Source organism: Ambystoma mexicanum, chromosome 11, assembly GCF_040938575.1.
Source record: "Ambystoma mexicanum isolate Mex_15411 chromosome 11, UKY_AmexF1_1, whole genome shotgun sequence".
Taxonomy (NCBI): domain Eukaryota; kingdom Metazoa; phylum Chordata; class Amphibia; order Caudata; family Ambystomatidae; genus Ambystoma; species Ambystoma mexicanum.
In genome coordinates this window covers 673,321,166-673,342,661 of record NC_090934.1, presented here as the reverse complement: position 1 = coordinate 673,342,661, position 21,496 = coordinate 673,321,166, and the positions used below count along the sequence as shown (strand labels likewise).

The following is a 21,496-nucleotide window of genomic DNA, read 5'->3' as shown; positions in this document are numbered from 1 at the left end:
CGTGCTCCTTTAAGAGGAAGATCTTCCACTTTTGGTAACTACAGAAAGGCTTTAACCCAACACGTGGCATTAAGAAACACTGTTATTCTGCTTAGTTTATCTGATAAAATAGGGCCTTAAATGTACTCCATAAAAGTTCATTTGGCAGCTCTCTGCTAATATATAAGGCGGTTAGCTCATTTATCATTTTTCTGATAAAGGAGGGGACTTTCTCCTGATTGGGAACTAAACATTGTCCTCAAGCCTTTAAACCTCGGCCAAACCTAAGCCTAAGTCTCATTTATAACATCTCTCCTGTAAGGTAGATATTTTGGTAGCGATTACCTCTTCCTGAAAGGTGAGCAAGATACAAACCTTTTGTATGAACCAGAACCTGGGGGTAATTTTATATGCAGCCTGTTTCTCCCTCCACCTGTGCCTGTCTAGAGGAGCTGAGCGTAGGCCCTGCCCCCAAGGAGAGAAGACCGCAACACCAGACCTGCACGGGTGAAGCCCGCGCAGGATTAAGGGCGCAGTGTTTTGGCACTGCAGGTGTTCTGCAAAGTGGGAGAGGCTGCACCACCAGAAGTCCTTGCAACAGAGGATTTGCTGCAAACTGCTGCGACGACCCTTGGAAAGGTTCTGCTTCATTAAGGTAAAGCTTGTCTGCTGGGAGGCCTTAAAAGCTGGTAAGGGTGAAAGTTTAAAATGACTAAGCAGAAGGCCAACAAAACTATCTCGCCCATAGATGGATGGAAAAAACTATTTAAGCTATTCAAACCTATCGCTAAAGTTAACGTCCTTGTCAAGGAGATTAAGAACTTTTTAAAAGATATAGATGGCATCAAGGAAGCAGGCCCAGAAAGGGGAGGAGTGATGGAAGGAGAATCAGCAAATTATGTGACTAGTTCCGCTGGGCTGGACAGTATCGATCATGTGGTGGACATCGTAAGTAGCCAGGGTATTAAAAGCAATACTGGCCAAGGGGTGGGGGGCGGGGGGATTAGGGTTCTGTCTGACCCTCTTTTTGACTTTGAAGTGGATAAAGGGCCGGTCAAATTGAGGGAAAGAGTTACTTAATACCTGTGGGTGGACGAGGACCCACTGGAATATCAGGGCCAACAAGAAGTGGTCCATTGGTGATGATTGAGTTGAAAGAGCCACTCTATTTAGTTGTCCCGGCCGAGGAAACATACCCTAGCAATCCATTCGATGGTTCCACACGCCCACTGGCTCATAAGACAACTGTGGAATGCACAGAGCGCCTGAGGGAACCAAGTGAACTTGTGGCATATACACGTGCAATTAATGACTTGGTACCCGCTTGTGTACAAGAACTGGCACAAGCATCTTAAAGGTGGGGCAAATCTGTCAGAGTGCTAAAAAAGTGTGTCCCAAAACCAGCATAAATGACAGTAGCAGGGCATCGGAAGTAGAGATGGCAGAGAATAGTGTGTCTGCAATTTAGCGACATCTGACCGACATGCACCTCTGGTGGATCTACTGGAGCCTTAGCAATTAGATCCAAGCAAGAAAAGTGATATTGGTTCTAACAAAATAGATGAGCATTGCCCTGAAGGACTAACGTGCAGGTGTTGGAAGAACTGGGGGAGATTAGGACATTAATTCAAGTTATAGCAGGGAAAATAAATATTCTGCTTAAAGATGCTGCAGCCCAGGGGAATACAAGCCTCACAAAGCAATCCAAGGATGCATATTGCTTGACCTGTGGTTGTGGGTACAGAACTGGCATTTGCTCAGGGGGGCTCTGCTGGGGGACCCAAAGCAGATCCAGCCTCATTAATGAAAGGCCGAAAAAGGCTGCATTGGACCCAGAGAGATGTGGAACGGGCACAAAGGGCCTAAATGTAACAAGAGCTACTAGATGGTTTGTGGTTTCCTAGAAATCAATTCTACAATACAAAATTGAAGATAGGGTAAATGTTTCAAAGTGGGCTAGGTGTTTCTGGCCCAAAGCCTACAAGCAGCCCGGGAAAACAATATACAATAGCAGGGCCAGCCCAGCGATTTCAGCAGCAATTGACAGATTTGCAAAAGCTAATCCATGTAGGAGGCGCCAACATTCTAAAGCACCACAGTCAATAAAGTGACACATTGGATCAGAAGTACACAGGGGTGTACTTCCCTTATTAGAGAGGATATCCTGTCATGTACCAGGGTGGGGATGCCGGCAGGCAGTACTGATTTCATCCGTCTAACCCTAAGGAATTAATTCGTCAATGGCCTGTTGTCAATATAATGGCGTTCATACCCCCCAAATGGCACTAAAATTTCAATAAGGTCGGCTTATCCTGATTGTGGACTCAGTAGAAGTGCCTCGGGTCAGCAGAGGCGGTTAATAACCCAGGATCAGATGCACTCTGGCCTGAATGAAGTGGGTTGACCTTTACTTCCCCGGAACATACCAGAAGCCCGAGCTCCACAAGATATTAACTGCCTTTCTTGGATCATTGCTGGATTGGCTAATCATGTGGTGGACCCTGGCTGGAGAAGTTTATCCAGGGTTTTGACATAATTTGTCTCCATGAGACATGGGCCTCTGATCCAATTGATTTACAAGGCTTCTCGGTTTATACGACTCTGGCGAAAAAGGGTGCAAGGGTTCGACCGAGCGGAGGTGTGTTGACCTGGGTTACCTCATCACTAAATTGACGGGTTGCTCAAGTTCCCAGTTTAGCCGTATTTGCAGCTGATGAAATTTAGAACCACTGGGGGAACTAAAGTGCATTTGTTCAATGTTTATGATAGAATCATGGGGTCCCCGCCAATACAATCCTTGCAAATGATGAATGAGATCATTATGTGTTGTGATCACCCTGAGAGTTTCCAGTCAGTAACCATGGTAGTAGGTGATCTGAACCTCCAAAATTAACCTCTCCGAGTGCTTGGAGATATGTGAGAAGACCAGGATGTAGCCTGGGGAATTCCACCCTTAATGGCTGACTACCCATACAAAAAACACATCCGTTAGCTGTCGAGGTAGCATGACTCCTGAATGATCTTAATCTTGGGGCTTGTAATGGCTGTTGTGCAATGGACCAGCCAACAAAGAAAACCTTTTATGGGCACAACGGCTCGAGCAGAATAGATTGTCGCATAGGAGCAAAAGATTGGGATCTGACCACTTTGTGGTGATGGATCGCAGAGAGTGAGATCATAAGCCAATTAAGTATAGCTTATAAACTGTTCTAGGAGACCTAGCTCAGGCAAATGATTTTCGACAAGTAATTCCAATGAAGATTAGTGTTTATTCAAGAAGAATGGTGAAGTAGACTGAGGTGCTGAGCAAAGAGTGTTTGCCAGAGATGTATAGTTTAATTGTATGGCACATATCAACAATCTGTGACTTGACTGGTAGTATTGAATGGCTATGCTGACTTGGATGCAGCGCTACAACCTTTCTTCACCAAGCCAGGGAAAAAGGACAAGGCTCTAACAGCCCCAGGATGGTACGATGAGGAGTGCTGATTGTGCAAAGTTAATATTGTAGCATGCCTTAAAATGGGTACAAATGTTAATATTAATGTTCTGCAGAAACATAGATCGACCTGTAGGTAGATCTATGTTTCTGCAGAACATTAATATTGGTAGAATGTAAAAAAAAAATGGTTTGTTTAGGCAAAATTGGAGACTATGCGGGAGGCATGCAAGAACAACGATACATGTATGATATGATAAGGCATTTATAACGCGACCTATACACAAGTGTTTCAAGGCCCGACAAGACAAGGGAGGGGAACAGAGGGAAGACAGCGACAACGATCCTACTAGGCCAGGTGACATTAAGATCGCGCAAGTGTAGGGGAGGGGTAGGGGAACAGTTCGAGGGGATAGGGGGATGGGAAGTGCATTACATAGGATAAACAGTAAATAAATAAAAACAATAAATAAGAAAAGTAAATAAGTGCGGTCAGCTGTTGGCAGGTGCAAGGGTAAGTGCAGACATCAGGTGTCAAGTGCTAGTAGGGGGGCTGTAGGGATACAGAAATGGCCCAAGAGTGCAAGGGTTGCCAGGGGGGCAGTGCAGGTGTGCAACTGGCAGGGAGGGGACCTGGGCCCAAGACAGAGGGTAGCCAGGTGACCAGTACAGTTTCAGTTCCAGCCAGGAGTTCAGCAGGGGAGAGGAGGAGAGAAAGCAGAAGCAAAGAGGAAGGTCTTGAGGTGCTTCCGGAACCAGAGATGGTTCTCCTCAATTTTCATAGAGGCAGGGAGGCTGTTCCAGAGGGAAGTCCCAGCCAAAGAAAGAAATCTACCACCAACTCTTTGCTTCGAGAAGTGACTGACCCTGAGAGAGTTGGAGGTGGATGAGCGAACAGCTCGAGAAGGAAGATGTTTAGGAAGAAAGAGTTGAAGGTATTGAGGCCTCTGGCCCCAGAAGGCCTTGTGGACAATGCAGAGGGTTTTTAACTTAATCCTTGCGACACTGGGAGGCCAGTGCAGAGATTTCAGACCTGGGGAGATACGATCCCTGGGTGTAACGCTCACCTGATTCCCGCAGAGGCGCCGGTCTTGACTGGGTGAATGCCGTATCTTCAAAGGTGATGTGTAACACACGGTTGGCTCTTTGGGCTGGACCTCTGTGCACTGTATGTCTGACTCGAAGAGTAAGATGTCTGCAGATAGAAAATATGGGATTAATGAACTGGGGTTATTGGGTGCCTCTCTCCTCTTCCCTTTCTCTTCTCCTGTAGAACCCCAAAGGTTAACGCCCTCACCTTAGGTAAGTGAACGCCGAGCTCTCCATCTGCCTCGGGGCAGGGTGCCGTAACCAGTTCCTTCACTGGATAAGGGTGTAGGCCTCTTGACCTCAGAGGACTGCTGTCCGTCGTTAACTGCACGAACGGTAAGTTCTGGGCGCTTCAAATGTCTTAAAAGTCTTTTGTAATGATATCTCTTGTTTTGCAGAGTTCCGGCGATGGCGGATGGCGGGCTGATGAGAGTTGAGGATCGAACCCGCGTGAGGAATAGAAGCGCCTGGAAGCACGTAGGTAAGCGCTTGTAGTCTGCTTCACGATGCGCACTAACTGTCCCTTTTATCTTGCAGGTACAAGTTCGGAGCTTTAGAGAAGCTGAAGGGTGCTGGAATACCCACTGGATTCGGCGTGGGAAGGAGTAATGGCACGTGAGTAATAAAGTTGCCCAATGTCTTTAAACGCACCTTCTTTTGTCTTTCAGATGCGGGATGCAGCGCCGAAGGCCTCCGGAGCGTGCGAAGATCTGGTAAGCTTTTGTCTTTCAGATGCCGGAATGCAGTGCGAAGACCTCCGGAACATGCAAAGAGTAGGTAAGCCTTTGTCTTTCAGATGCCGGAATGCAGCGCGAGGCGTTGGTGACAGCCGATGGACCAGGTAAGAGATGCGCTGCCACTGAAGACCGTAGTGCTAACCTGTTCTTTCTTTGTCTTTACAGGTGCTGCTGAAGACTGGATTCCAGGATGGTAAGCCTTTGTTTCCTTAGGCCCAGGATCAGAAGCAGAAGACACGATGAGCGTTCTGCTGCAGAGAATGCAGAATAACGCAAAGCAAGATTCATCCATCGGGTGTGGTTTAAATAGCCTCCTGTAGTGCTTAGGTGTCTCCTTCCACAGCCACGCCTAGGTAAGAAAAGAGTTCCTGCTTTCCAGAAGAGTTCCAGTGTTCTGAACCTAGGGAGTGGCTCCTGCCCCACCCAACAGGAAAAGTAGTCCCAAACAGAAGAGGATCAGGGGTTCAACTGGCAGGTAAGTAAGCAGCATGGTCTGCTGCAGGTAAGTCCACCCAAGCATTATGAGCCCGGCGCTTCCAGCGCTGGGACTGGGCATCTTTATGAGCCTGGTGCCACTGGCGCCAGGACAGGGTCCAAAAGGTCCCAATTGGGACTGGCTGGCACTCGGAACCGGGGTTATGGGTCTGCTTCCAAGGGAGTCGGGCAAGTCCTGATCTTTTGGAAGCAGAGATCATGACACTGGGCTTGAGGCCAAGGACAAGTCTCGCAGTCCTGTTTTGGATGAGTTGCAGAGGGCGGAGAGTAGAGACAGGCAGATTTAGAAAGAGGCTGTTGCAGTAATCCAGCCTAGAAAGAGCCAGAGCTCTGGAGACAGTGAGCTTCTGGGTGAAGGAGAGGAAAGGAAGAATACCTCTGAGGAGGTGCAGCTGCTAGTGGGACTTCTTAGAGACGTTGGAGATGTGAGGAGAGAAGGAGAGTGTGGAGTCCAAGATGACCCTGAGGTTTTTAGCCTCACAGGTGTGACCAGGAAGAGGGCCAAGAGAGGCTGGCCAGAGAGTGACAGGAAAGGAGGGAGCAGGTGTGCTGGTGAAGAGAATCTCAGTCTTACTGGCATTAAGGCAGAGATCATTGATGGCACACCACTCCTGGATAGCCTACAAACAGTCAGAGATGAGAGAAGGAGAAGAGGTGGCTGAAGGGAACCTGAAAATGAGCTGAGTGTCATCCGCATAGCACTGGAAGTTGGGGCAGAGCGCAGCAATGCGATGGGCAACAAATGCCAGGTATTGGTTGAACAGCCAGGGAGAGAGGTTAGACCCCTGAGGAACACCACAGGTAGAGATAGAGGAGAGGAAGGACCCAAGTTGGACCTGGGAGAGATCGATCAGAGAGGAAAGAAGTCAGCCAAGCCTGGGTCTGATCAGTGATACCCAGGTTATCACAGAGACGGTTGAGCAGGATAGTCTGGTTGACCGTGTCAAAGGCAGAAGAGAGATCAAGTAAGATGAGGACACGGGGGGTATTGGAATCAAGGTTAGAGAGCAGGTCTTCACGGATGTAGGAGAGCAGTTTCCGTGCTTCTGGCAGCTCTGAAGCCAGACTGTTTGTCATGGAGACCACCAACAGATTTAGTGTGAAGATTAAGCTGGGAGATGGCCAGCTTTTCCAGGAGTTTGCCCAGAAAAGGCGTGATGGAGATTGGGCGATAGTAAGCCGGGCAGAACGGGTCAGCAGAGGGTTTAAGAACAGGGTGCACAAGGGAGTGAAATGAGAAGCCAGAGCCGTGCATAGGGCATGGGAGGGGGACAGGAGAGGTAGAGACTGCAGCAAGATTGGCCAGTTGTTTGCAGATTTTAAAGATGCCTCTGGAAGCTTGTTCTTGGCATTGCATCAGATGCCTCGCATGACTTCCAATGCAGTATAGAACCTGATGCTTGGCATAAACATTTCCAGACCTATACAAATATCCCGAGGTGCTTGTTAATCCAGTGAGTGAGGTACCATTGGAGGGTGATCAACTTGGGCATTCTATTGATCTCGTTGTGAGTATGGAAGAGGTGGAGAAAGCAATTGGAGTTCTAGGAAAGGGGAAAGCGCCAAGCCCCGATTTGTATACAAGTTTATTTTATAAACAATTGATTGAATATATGGGGTCCTCTACTGACTAGAGCTTTTAATGCAGCTATAAAGCTGGGTGTCATAACCAAGACTTGGTGGGAGGCTGTAATTGTCCCTATTTTTAAGAAGGGAGCTAAAGACTCCCCAGAGAACTATGGCACCGTCTCTTTGTTAGATGGGGCTGAGAAATAGTTAGCAAAAGTCATTCTAGGTCATTTGCAGGAATGGGCCTAGACTAGAGGGATAATTCATTTCATATAAAATTTTGTATGGAATGTATTTTGCTTTGATGGCAAAAATCTCGAACAAAGCTAGATCATCATCAATTGTTAATGGGGAAGAGCTGTAAATCAAGATGTGAAAGCATAATGAGTTTACCATTTGGTTTACCTCTCCAGCACTTTTTCAATCCCTTTTGAAAGAAGGGGCATGAAGTGGTGCTTTGAAAACACAATTTACTTGTTGTATAAGTGCCTTACAAATACACAATAAAATAAATAAAAAAATTAAAATTAACATTTTGGGTGGCCACCACGGGGCGCACAAAGGATGGCTGCCTAATCCACAGGTTCCCAGACCAGAGTACATAAAAGGGTCCCGAGCCCCTACTTCAAACCCCCCCCCCCCCGATCCTGAAGTCGATGCTTTCCCCCTCACCCCCCAACTTCCCCCAGGGAGGAAGTGATGGAGAAGAGGCAGCCCAAGTCTGGTGCTGCTTGGTGCTCCGGTTCCAAATTAACCGTGAGTACGGCTGGGATGGCTACTGGATCCGTCCTGGTGGTTGAGGATGGAGCTTCAGGGTGATCTATGAAACGTCGGAGCCCTGAGGGCCGACCCACCAGGGTCCGTGAGTGATCCAGCCCTCTGACAGCAGACACTGCTCCTTGGGCAGCCCATAAGAAGACCACCATATGACTGGCGACAAAGCCAGTGAATCCTGATGGGTGCTGGCACATGAGTGCAGTGTGTGGCACAAATAGGGGGAGTCAGGGCAGTCGGCGGGGAGGGGGCGCTCTTGTATGGGACAATCCATGCCAAGGTAATCGAGGGGGTTCGAGTCCCTTCCCCTGCACCCCCATCGTGGTCATGCGTTTGCTGGCGGGCTTCCTCCGCCTCCTGCTGCCTCGCCGGTGAAGTGGCATTGTACACAGGATTTAGGCCAAGTGCAGCAGGTGTCCTCTGGCACCCTGCAGCAGCGAGATTCCCCCACGTGGGCCCTTGCACCGAAGTTAGTGGTGGCTGAGGAGTGAGTGAAGGAGCATGCAGCGAGGGGGGGGCCCTCTGGTGCAAGTGAAGGTGGCAAAGACTCCCCACCCCCCCCGTGAAGTGTGCCGCCACAGTGGACCGGAGTGAGTGAAAACAGAGGTGAGGATCCCAGGGCAGTGGAGTCCCACCAGAGAACCCAGGATTTGGAAAAGGCCCATCCCACGTCAGACAGAAGATAAGGGATATTAAATGGTCCACCATCAGTGGGGAGAGCCCAAGGTGTTTCAGGTGAATTGATTCTCATGTTTCGACCCGGGCCGCCTAGTCTGGTGCCCCGGGTGGAATACACCATATTGTACCCTGGGAAGCAACCAGTGTGGTGACTTGACCCAAGGCCCGCCCCGATTGGGCTGGGTTAGACTTTAGTGGGGCGTGCTAGTTTCTCCTCGGGCCTGCACCTTGGTGAGGGATAAGGGGCCTTTGGTGCGCCAGGGAGGAGTCAGTGGCTGTGAGGGGATACGACTATATGGCGCAAGGGACCAGTGGTTAAAGTGCTATAACAGACCAGGATACAGTTTGAGCCGCAGTCTCTGGCGATTGGGTCCCAGAGAGGAGTTCAAGAGACCCTAAGCACAAGGCCCTGTGCTGGAGTGCGACAGCTCAGGAATAGGTGCCACCCCCCATCGGGCACCCCACACACATCGCAGGCTGGAGACTTGAAGGAATGGAGATGTCAGGGATGTCCCAAGACTCTGAAGTTCACAGGACACCTAAATGATCACGTCATAGGTCAAACAGTGGAGAGTGCGAATAGCCACGCAGCAGTCGTAGGCAGGAACTCAGTCAGACCCCAAGAGCTGGATGTCCCGGAAGAACTTGCTGTCACAGTTCCAGTATCATGACTCAGGTGCACAAGAAGACACAGCAGAATCCTCCCCAGGCACAACAATGGGGGAAGACCCAGTGTCAACAAAAAAGAACATTGCTACGCACATGGAGAAGATTAGGAGCCTGAGGATAACCCTGGGACAAAGATTGGATAAAATGGACCATAGAATTGACACTCTCGATGACAGGGTCCAAAGCCTGGAAGCAAATTTGTCCTCAGGGGATACCATGGAAACCCCAATTGACATGCAATTAGCTGAACTTGAGAGGAGGGAATCTGAAATCACACTCAAGATTTTGAAAATGGAGAGCGACGGAATAACCTTTGTTCTGTGGCTTCCCGGAGAAAGATGGGGAAACTTAAAGTGACATTAAAAGAAACATTATAGAAGTGTAGCGACTCCTCTTTGGAACAGACACGTTGGATGAACCAACTATTGATCGAGCACACCAGACGGGTAGTGCTCCAAGGGGCCTGAGAACGGTTCTTGCCAGATTCCATTACGTTGCAGAGAAAATGAAAATTCTGGACAGGGCAAGGAGTTCAGATCCGATTGAGTACGGCTCAGCCAGAATACCAATTTACTAGGATCTCTGTGCATTTACACTGGCGAGGAGAAAGCAGTGTGCTCCCCTCACCAGATGGTTGAATGATAAGGGGATACGATACTGTCTAGGCTTCCTGTTTTGGATCTCTTTTGAAGAGGAGAGTTACAGATATAGGCTGGTGACAGAAGATCATGTAAGGAGAGTCAGCGCGGAACTCTTGGCGAGCTCTCGGGAGCCACTGAGAGGCCCACAAGGGCCAGGGAATAAGGTGTCGGAGCCAGGACTGTCAAGAGACCGACTGAAGATCCCCTGGACTGAGGAAATGTAAGAAATGTAATGCCCCCTCCAAGGGGAGGGGGAGAGGGGGTGTTTGATGTTTTAGCCTGGTGGTCCCCAATTATGCAGGTGTTCAGTTTTGGGTGCCTGCGTTTGGGGGAGGCTGTCGGTGACCTCTGTGTGGGCAGTGAGGAGGTTGAGATGATGGAGGGGGAGGTGGAATTTGAGGGGGAGAGAGAGAGGGAGTTCAGAAGTTAGAGAGGTTTGAAAAAATGGGTCCTCTGGAAGGTAGGGCCACTGGTGATCTGACCTCTGAAGTTTGCACAAAAGTGGTTGGACAGGGTTCTCAAAAAGGCTGGTCAACTATTCAAAGAAGGTAGCTTCCTGACATTCGAGGAATTCCGAAAGGTCTTGGGAGAGGATAGGGTCTCGATTTTTGACTTCCTTTGAGTGAACGGTATGTTCTCCGACCCAAAGTGCGGGAGGCTCTGTCCTGGGACCACGCATGATGGAGAAGGTGCTGGACTCCTCGACCTTGAGGAAGGGCATTCTGTCAAAAATATATATGGTCCTGAATACATCATGCTTGTCTGGGACATAGTCCGTTAAGAGGTTTTGGGTGGAGCTTGAGGGCAGGGAGGTTACAGAGGAGGAATGGTTGAAGATTTTTCAAGTCACCTTCCATGGGAATCTCTTCACGTCCACGATGGAGCATAGTTGCAAAGTATTGCTGGGGTGGCATGGGGACCCATTAAAGCTTTCAAAAATGTTTACTGGATTCTCCCTGTTGTTCCCACTGGGTTGTGGACAGGTGGGTTCGCTCTCAAACATGTGGTGGCACTACATTAAGGTCCGTACTTACTGAGACAAGGTATTAAGTTGGATCAAAGACATCATGAGGGTGCAGATGAGTCTAGAGCCGCTCCAACTGCTCTTGGACGTACTCCTAAAGGGTAGTGAGGAGCATAGGCTCCCTAGCTTGTGGGAAGCACCGCCTGGAGCTGGACAAGTGGCGATAGGGTGGCATTGGAAGAATGGGAGGATACCTTCAAAGAAGGAATAGGAGCAGAAATTACGGGGTATGCTGCTTATGGAAAAATTGACAGCGGTGGTAAATGACAAATTGAGTCTCTTCAGGGAGTAATAGGAACCTTTGATAGCCAAATGGGAATGGGCAGTAAGAGATGATTAGGAGGGGGAATGATTGATTGCCGGCAGATGCAAAAGTCGAGGGTCCCGGGGAGAGGGGGTGGGAGGGCTGAGCCATGGTAGCTATTACAACCAGAACCAAGAATGCTTGAGAGGAGGAGATTCTTTAGCCCATTTTAAGGATGAGATAGGGAGGTTTGGAACAATTTGGGACAATGAGCAGTTTTAGGAGTTTAGGGGCGGGAAGGGTGGGAGGAAGGGGTGATTATATGTATAATGTTGAATTATGGGATTGTTAAGGTGACAGGGTAGGCATCAAAACGTTATGTTCAATCTCTTCTTGTGTATGGGAAGTATTATTCATGACCTTGCTAATAGGTGGGAGGGGGTGGGGATGGACGGGGGTGTTGGTAATAAGGGAGGATGTGGGTTGTTGTGGTGTTGCTTATTCCGTTTCACCTTATGTAATGCTAATAAAGTCAACGTTTTTATAAATAAAAATAACATTTCCTCGATATCTTCCTTCTCCATCTTCATAGTTCAGTTTGTTTTACACCCGCATGAGATTTTCATTAAGTTGTAAAACAAATGGATTCCTTTGCAATCTACTTTGATTAAGTGCCTGCTGAATAGGAATCCGTTGGTAAATGCCAACTGGAAAGCGTTATTTGCAGGTAGCATTTACATTCGTTACAAAATGCAGCGTAAAACGAAACAGTAAAGGCAATTTCGCCTATGTACTCTTTCATTTCAGTCCTTTTTTTGTAAACTGGTAAAATTGCATGTTGGAGGACCGAACACCACGGGAAAGAAGTGCTGATTGAGCACCTCCTCTACAAATATTTGTAACTGTCCGCTACGCTGCTAGCCTTTGCAGTAGCCTTTACATTTTACTTGCAGGGAAAAGGTGTGAGCATTAGATGGGCAAAACCAGGGGAGTGTGGCTTCAGGCTTTATTCACCATCAAATGTATTTCTGGTTAAGGAAATGACCTCAAAAATTTAGTTTTGGGTGATTTAATTTAAAAAGTGTTAGTAGGGGTCAAGCTATCTTTTCTTGCTGATGTGTAATTTCAGATATTTCAGTGGCTGAATTTCCTTTCATTGCTGTAGCATTGCAAACCTTTTAACGATCACAAAGTGTCCACGTATTCCTATCAAATCAGTTTGACCTCTATGTTAATGCACTGTGTTTAAATCTAAACAGGAAGCGGTCGTCCAAACCAGAAGCTGTCATCGACTCTCTACTACAGTGAATGTTACAGATGTAGAATCATAATCACAGTGGTATTTTTCAAGATGAATTAAGTATGTCTGTAAGGAAAGGACATTTACGTATGTTTCTTTGCCTTTTTTTATTGAACGCCTGATCTCAATTTTGAAATTATTTTTTATTTTTGCTACATTATACAGTAATTGTTAAACATAATTGTTCATTAACCTTGATTGTTTTTGGCCATGAATTATCTCCTTTCCATGCCAATTCTTTTTAATTTCTGCAGCTTCAGTTGCTGTTGACCTTACATTTCCATGCAACCTGTTACCAATAATACTGAGCCAGTGCTAGGAGTAGCTTATTTTTGCTTACCTATTTAACATAACAAATATTTAGGATGTAAGTCAGTGCTCATAAGTGTGAATGATATAACAAGTTTTACTGTCCTTTTTTTAAATTATAAACTTTTAACGTGCATGTGATATGTTATCGTAGCTAAAGACTGACAAGGAATACTTATGTTACAATCCCATAGTTTACTTAACCAGTTTTCTGCAGCCATAAAGACCAGCAGCGCAGCCTTTTCGGGATACAATACACCATAGAGACCTGTAGAAGCCTTGTTTGCAAGGTATGAAAAACTGCACACACTTCATAAAATCACTGGAAAACTGATCTAGAACTCTCCAGAGGACTCTTTTGTGTACAATTTCTGCATATGAAGACTGACTCACCAAATTGTGCTACGTTTTGCATTGTTACCTGTAGGTCTATTTGAATGCTGTGAATGCAGGAACCATAGCAAAACCTATTTCTGAAAGAAATACGAACTATGACTACCAAAAGCATTTCCATAATATGTAGCTGCGTAGGTCTCTTATCTGTTACCTTACATGAATCAGATATGTGTTCACTTAGGTGGAATGTGGACCTACTTCGTCAACACATCGATTGGCAATGTACATTAACTACATACAACACTACATTTGTTTTACAGTAAGTGTAAGCATGACCTCTTATTATGCATATTAATAGAAGTACCAGATAAATTATTATAATTCTAGTTAGTTGGGTCATTTATCTGGAGGAGTATTCACAGCATGCGCGCAACTGTTCTACTTAATTGGGCATCACTAAAAGCATCTTCTACAGCACTTTATATTGGATGAGCTGTTGTATTCCACTTGAAAGTGGCTGATCTGGATAATAATATGAACCTTTTGTCTTGGGTCATTTTGTAAAATGTAGCCAAACTGATTTTACTTGTTCCACATAAATGCTAGTCAGCCTCCACTTTCATGCCAGTGGGGCATTTGTCATGCTGCAGATTTGGGGAAGTCCAGTGCGTACAAAAGAATAGTTTAACTCATTTTGATGAGAGAAGTCCATAGCCTGAACACTTATTGTGTTTGCACAGTCCATTTGCTGGAAATAAAACTGGAACTGTTTGTTTTTGGGACACGTTTGGGCATCCCTTCAGGTTATTATTTTAATATTTTATTTTAACGCTGATGTTGTCACTTAAAGTATCTTGGTGCTATCAGATTAGATAATACCGAGGTCAGAGAGTACGAGACCCAAAGGCAACGCAGGGCTAAATAGGTCCCAAATATGTTTTTTCAGGCAAGGTAGTTGTGGGAATAGCCAAGCTTTAGAGCATGTCTAATAGAAGGACCATAATGTGACAAGGTTGTGTGTTCCATATACTGGATGGTTGTAAATAGAATTGTCTTCTGTCCATTCTGTTCTTGTTAACTGAGGTACTTCCAAAAAGATGCAGTTAAGGAACGCAAAGGTAGAGTAGGACAGTCTTTTCCAAGATTCTCAAATATAAATGCTTGTTGTGAGGAATTTGCCATCTTTTGGTAGGGTACACCGTCTTGTTTATTTCACCTTAACAGTTGGGTGCCATTTGAGGATAGTAAGAGCGAGAGAGATGTACTCTTTGAGCTTCAGTTTGTAAATCAATCCAGCAGCCAGTTCACATATTTAAGGAAACCTACTTCAAGCACACATTGCAGTAGTCCAAGTGTGATGCAATCAGTCTTGGGCCATGTTGTCTGCTTCTTTGTTTTTTGGCCTCTCTTGTTCACCCCTTTTTGTTGTTGGGCTGTGCTTCCTCTTCCCTTCATATTTTTGAGCCATGTTTGTTTATTCAAAGGCTTATGGTTTCAATGTGCATTTTGGGAGACTTGGGCCAACTTACATACATTAGGATGCTTATTTCATTTTCTATTATGACACTCAAAAGTGTTTCTTTTAAGATTGGCTCCAACAACTTGAGGGCGTGGGAAACCAATTGCTTCTTTAGACTGAAGAGTGATTAATTTACTGATGTTTAAGGACCTGCTGCAACAGTTGAGACATTGAGGATAATTCACACAGACTTTAAAAATGGTTAACTTTTGACATGGAACTGGTTATAGCTTTTTATAGTATTATCCAATTAAAGCAATAACTAATGGTTACTAGTTAACTGATACTTTAGCACATTAGTCTGAATACTTTCTGTGCCTTGTGTACATAATGGACAGTTTACAGCTATGTTGCATCTTTAAGATGAAGCATACATAGCTATAACATCAACAGGTGTGGCATACATACTTTGTCTTGGGCACTTTTCCATTGTAGATTCTTCACTTCTATAAATGCTTTCCTCTTTAAACGATGACTCCTCTGTGACTTACATGGCTTGTTGAAGCAAGACAATATTCTGGATTTCTGTTTCTCCAAGTGCCTGTTGGAAATGGTGCCTAAATACATTGGCCCTGGTTAATCTGCATAGAATTTAGACTCTTCACCTGACTCTGCAGACATCGCTTATAAGCTAGTGTAAGTACTCCCTATCCTAAAGGATGCTTCGCATACCTGTTTGCCCTTAGTTCAAAATTAGTAGAAAGTGCTCTTTTCAGGAGATCCAAGTTTTGCAGTCGATCTAAGAAGAATCTTAGATCTTAGAAGAATCTGGAAGAATTCAGGCACTTTCCATTAAGGTTGGTTTTATGGATCCTCTTGTTACCACACATAAGGCAATATCTCCTGAGAAGTGATGAATCTTAAATGAGTTGCATCGACAAGGAGCTATAGCCTTTATTGATGCTTCTCATAGATACCTCTGTCTCCATGCCGATTCTTCACTACCAACTAGTATTACAAAAATGTCAATATAATTGCAAAATGAGCCATGGCCGATTTATTGTGTATGTTCTAACGAGATCTTGAACAGATTTTGGAAACCGCTAGGAGTATAATTTACATGATAGCAGGTAGACCACTCACCTAAAAGGGACTCTGTGTTGCCTACTGTTGTTTCGGACATCTACAGCTAAATATAACTGCTTTGAATGTGTTGGGCCTTCTCAAAATAATATAGTTGACCATCTTGTAACGAGATGCTGAGATTTCAATGTTCTATCTTTTGCCCTTTTGTTTTTCACTGTGTGACTTGCACCATGATCAACACCATAGTCTCTGCTCCCCAACATCTTGCATTGTTACTTTATTAGTGAAGGACCTGGAGCAATTGATTAGAGAGTAGATCTTTGGTTGGGTTGCTTTGGCATTCCTCTGTGAAGCAGAAGCTACGGTTGCTTTTAATATGTTTGTCCCACTCATGGGTTTTCCAGAAAATTCCTCAGAGCTGCTCTTTTATGTGATAGTGTAACATATTATTTAAATGATGTAAAACGATCAATATTTATTGAAAGTTGTACTCTTTTACGATTTTTACGATTTTACAGGATTAGGACATAGACCGTAAGATGGAGGCAGATATTGAAACTGACATTTTAATTTTGGGGAAATAGACACCTTTTAATTTTTGGGACTTTGCACACTTTGTTACCCCAGTGACTTTAATCTTTAACCAGAAGTTTGTGAAACATTCATAACGGTACCTCACGTGCACAGAAGGCTTTGTGGAGCATACGGTAAACTCCTTACTTGAATAAGATTGTAAATTTGTGTTATGGTTTGATCTTTCTAATATGCACACTGGTAAATTTGGTTCCTATAATAATAATAATAATAATAAGTTAAGGTGCTGACTTGGCCCTTGGAGGTGGAACAATCTTTAAGTTCAGGTTTTCATCTTCGACGTGGTGCACATTTGTTTGGCCATACACCTCTGTTCCTCATCCATTAGCCTGGTCTCTGACTCCCTGTTAGTTTAGAAGTGCTAGAGTAGCCACTCCAAAGGCATCAGAGGTTTTCAATGACACCTTTGTCATCTTAAAACCACTGTCATGATCAAGATTTAGTATGCTTTTGATCATTTATGTATGTGAGACTGAATGACACCAAGTCTTGGTAACCAGATTACCTGTGTTCAAGGATGTTTTACCACCATCCATGGGGGCCAATGAGACATTCGCTTTGGATTCGCTTTGAAATTATACCCCCAAAGGTTTCATAACAGGAAAGGGAAAGCAAACCTCCCTCAGTGCCTTTCAATTGAACACACCATCTATGTTTAATGATATATTTTATGTAATATTTGCTAACGCTCTGTGGGTGTGTATATACAAATTAGTAGATGTATAATTTGCAACATATTTATTGTACAACTTTTTTTTACGGAACAGGTGTCTATTCATTGCATTTGTGTATATACATTTTATTTAGTGTGGTGTTACATAACAGTATTTTATGTATAAATGCAGCATGTCCATGCAAATAAATAAACGTCTTCTGTGAAACATCATTCTGCGTCCCTCCTAGTATTCCTTTGCTTAAGTGTGCTCTCTAAACCTCAAAATCCGTGCGTATGAGGGCTCTGAAACTGGACAAATCATTCCTTTGTGCAGGGTTGCATATTATGTTCTATGATATGATGCTATTCCACTAGCCCAAGAAAAGCTTGCATTCGCAGTTAAGTTCCTGAAATTTAAATACCATGGTACTCACCTATTTTTACTATTATGGTATTTATTGAGCGCAGATTTAGCTTTGAGAAGCAATGGTGCACTTTACAGAGGTATACAACAGAGCAGCTTTACTGCGGGGGTAGGATACAGAGGGACACAGAGGAGGGGTACAGCTGTACAGGGTGGCAGGGATCGGAGGGGCAGACAGCGGCTAGCGGGGAGACGTGATGGCCTAGGTGTTGAGGAGGAGATACTTAAGTCTTGAGTTCTTTTCTGAATTGTAGGGGCGAGTCGAACACTGGGGAGGAAGTTCCATAGTCTTGGGGCATAGGCAGAGAAGACTTGTTTTCTGGTCCTTTCCTTTTTGCAACAGTGGATTTCAAGTCTGCACATTTCCTGGCTTCTGGTGGTGTGCTGCCTGCCGGTGATGCAGAGTTTCTCCGCAAGGTTGCTGGGTGACTTGGGAGAGATTCATGCGTGCGTGGGAGACAAAAGGTTGGTAAGGGTCAGGGTGATGTGGTCGTATCTGCGTGGACCCTTCTTGAGGCGTGTGGCTGCATATAGGACACAGGGAGGGTGACTGGACATCTTCAAGGAGGCCTGTCTAGGTGTGACGGGACCAGTGTTTGAACAGAGGATCTAAAGCTGTCCGGAGAGAGGAAGGGTTTGACTTACTGTAGGAGGGAGAGCTGATATCAAGCTGCCTGAGTTTTCTTAGCTATTTGTGTCTTTAAAGAGAGGTGTTTGTCGATATGAAACCTGAGGGACCTGGCGCAGGAGGTAATCTTGGGTGTGAAGCCCATATTGTCAAGCATTGTCCTCTTATCCCCAGGTATGTAACCATTTGACAACGATTGCCATCAAATATTCATGTAATCAACTGGTTTCCAGGTAATGTCTTGAAGTGCCCAGGTAATGGTGGCTCAGTTGAGATAAAATGCCATGGTGCTCAACCAAATTAGATTTGCCATCACATATCCGCCCAGTCTTCTACTGCTAGCCATTGCTAAACCCACAAATCGTTCATCTCACCTCTTTCCCAGTGCTATCAAATGCCCAGGTATTGCTCTTGCCCTCCTACCTCTGCATGTATACTGTATTGTGCAGGCTGCTTCCCCAGTCCCAGGCAGGAGAAGTTGCGATAGGCTCCTAGAACTATGTGCTAGAAAGTCTTCTAATTTCGGTTTTGCCTCCTGAAGGTGGTGTTCGCTTCCTTCATGAGAAAAAAAACGATTGGTATAGAAGGTATATGTGGGCTAAGCACTTTTCTCCTAAGCCGTCTGGAGGGGAAACGTTTAGAGCAGCAGCATGATGTTTGACAAAAATCATCTTTCCTGTCAAATTATTGCCACAGTGATTTAGAACCACTACATCTTTCTGAAAAACCATCTGTCTGAAGGGTTCAAAGGGTTATCATTAAATGGTAAATTGCATCCCATAAAATGCCCGTTATTTAAAATTCCTATCAAAGTAAGTTGATTTTACAAACAAGAGTTCTGCAAGAAAAAGCACCAAACTGCAAGGCATTTCCTTAACTGCAACTACGAGAAGCTAGCTCCTTTATGGAGTAAAAACGTTTTAACAAAATGAGCTTTGAGCCACTTGGTTTCTAAGCAATAAAGCACACAGAGTAGATTTAATGTTAAAATCATCTCAATGTATAGAAAATCCCGAACTGTTAGCTTTTCCTATGCTTGCTATAATTCCCAGAGAATGTTGGTCCATGGCTCCGAGCTTAAAACAAATATATCGAAGTGTATCATAGTGCCTTCTGGGAACTTTGTGAAAGTCATTCTTATGAAAGCGCTTGAAAGGTAATTAACATTGTTTTCAAACAAGCTATTCCTCTTTTTCACATTATTTCCAATTTAGCTACACTACTGTGCAAGCCACAGTTACCGTTCAAATCAGTTTCATTTGTATTTATTCAAGCCAATGAATGACTATTATCGGATAATTTAGATTTCCCTAAACCAGCTTATTATGCGTTGATGCTAACACGCTTCTATTTTGGAAATTGTGACGAATGTTTCCATGTAAAGCTGCTTTTCAAGTTGTTTTGAATTCCGTGAATTGTCTTAAAATGATGTTCCTGTTTTCTCAAGTGTGCATTTTTCTAAATGAATCTAAACAAAATTGAATTCATGCTTTTAGTAACACCCGGGGTTCAGTCCATGTTGAATGTTCTGACAGTTAACATGTACCCTTGCCTGTATTTTAAATGACAGAGAATGAGCAAGTTGAAGTTTCCGGTGTTTTAGGGTTTCATTCTTTTATATAGTAAGGTAAACGTTATATTAAGGTCAAAGAAGTCACACCATTCTACATGAACACATAAGAGCCACTGTGCTTGCAGGCAATTGTGTGGTCTCTCTTTATGAATGCAATTGGGTTAATTCTGCAGTACAGGATATGTGCTCATCGTTAGGAACCACAGTCCAAAATACACTGTTTGTTTAATCGTTTGGATATTAATTAATATTAATACAGCTAATTTAGATTAAATGTGTTGTGCTCACTAACTGAATCCATTTCAGTGCAGGAAGATGCCTCATCCACAGAACATGTAGCAGCCCAGGGGTGTTAGGTCTGGAAAAGATCAGGGGCTACGCTAATGTCGGGACTGGCGGGACTCGGTGCTAGCTTTAGCCTTTTGTTTGTAGCCCCTGAGCTTCTATCCGGGGCTACAGCCAAAAGACCCGGGGCTATGCCCCCCTCGTTCCCCAGCAACGCCTCTGTAGCAGACACTGGTTGCTTATACTCTACGTTCTCTACAGTGGTTCTTGGGTGGAGACATCAACATGTACCGTTGTTCCATGGCATCAAGTGGAGAAGATATGCAAGAAAAAGGCAAAGTCCCAACAAATATTTGTTTTCGGGGGGCCAATTCTCAAACAGGGACGTTAATCAAGAGCAAAAGATAGGTGCAAGGAGCACAGAGAATTGGAAAACCCCTCACTACTAAAACCCAGGGGGGGTAGAGATTGGTGGAGAATCCATAACAATTTCGATGTACCGTTATGACATTAAGGTGCAACAACTAGTAAGAATACCGGTTGACATGTAGGGACAGCAAAGTCCCAGATCCGGCAGCTTTCTGCCTTTTTTTGTTCTGCTAAATGTGTAGATCCTTCTATTAGTGATCCAACATCTTTTAACTTTGAAGGCAACTCGACTTTTTCTTGCAGCTTTTCTTCAATGCGTTTGGTTTCTGCATGTATGGAGTAGTACACTTTGTAGCACTGCACAACATGGTAATGTCAGATGGGTGGTGTGTTTGTGTGCAGGGACACCGGGGTTGTGGGCACTGTCATGCAATGTTTTAGAAATATATCAGAACACAGTATATTGTTTACGGCAGAGCTTAAGGCACTTTAAAAGATGTCCTCCCTATGACCTTCTTCAGTATTGTTGTGGCTTATTATGAAGTGAACATCGATGCCATGGTATGATCTGTCGATTATAATTGCTCTTCTCAGGTGATCCACAGTTCCAACTAAGAGATTAAATGGAACTGCAACTGCTCCATCTATGCTATTGAGTTTCGAGAGGCCTGCATACAAGAGATTCCTGTATAAAGTACCATTTTACAACCTTCAGTATCACCATGCCTCTTTTCCCTGATCGGAGTCAAGTCAGAAGTGGCAATATTGACCTATATTTTTTATCACAAATTCCCTTAGTCCAAGTTCACTATTGGGCTCTTATTTTTACTGATTCACCCATCTTGTTCCTTCTAATGCATCTACAGCCCCCTGTTGTTGGCAAGCTAGGCTTGCGCTTTGTAAAACACAAATACAAAATTCCTCATCTTTTGAAATATATCCAGACACAGCCTGCAGGAATTAACGTTTCATAATCAAGGGGTGGTGCTGCACGGCTTTTACCCAACTTGTCACAGCAGTGTTATTACAGGAAATTACAACCACTGTGAATAGGTAGAGCCGGACCCAGAGTACTTACTCCATTTTTTAGACATAGTGCATAGACACTAGGACAAAACAGGGCTTTTATCACGGCAGGGT

The 21,496-nt window shown here is 44.7% G+C and overlaps 1 protein-coding gene across 1 annotated transcript in view; it reads left to right on the top strand.

Annotated features, from left to right (window-relative positions):
• The window catches only part of KIF3A (kinesin family member 3A), a 1,370,456-nt gene extending 1,353,148 nt beyond the window's left edge, over positions 1–17,308 (top strand). Inside the window, exon 17 of the mRNA XM_069623529.1 lies at positions 12,598–17,308. Coding sequence (XP_069479630.1) covers positions 12,598–12,646 — 49 coding nt within the window. The 3' untranslated portion in view covers positions 12,647–17,308. The remainder of the gene's footprint in view (positions 1–12,597) is intronic.
• The last annotated feature ends 4,188 nt before the right edge of the window (positions 17,309–21,496 follow it).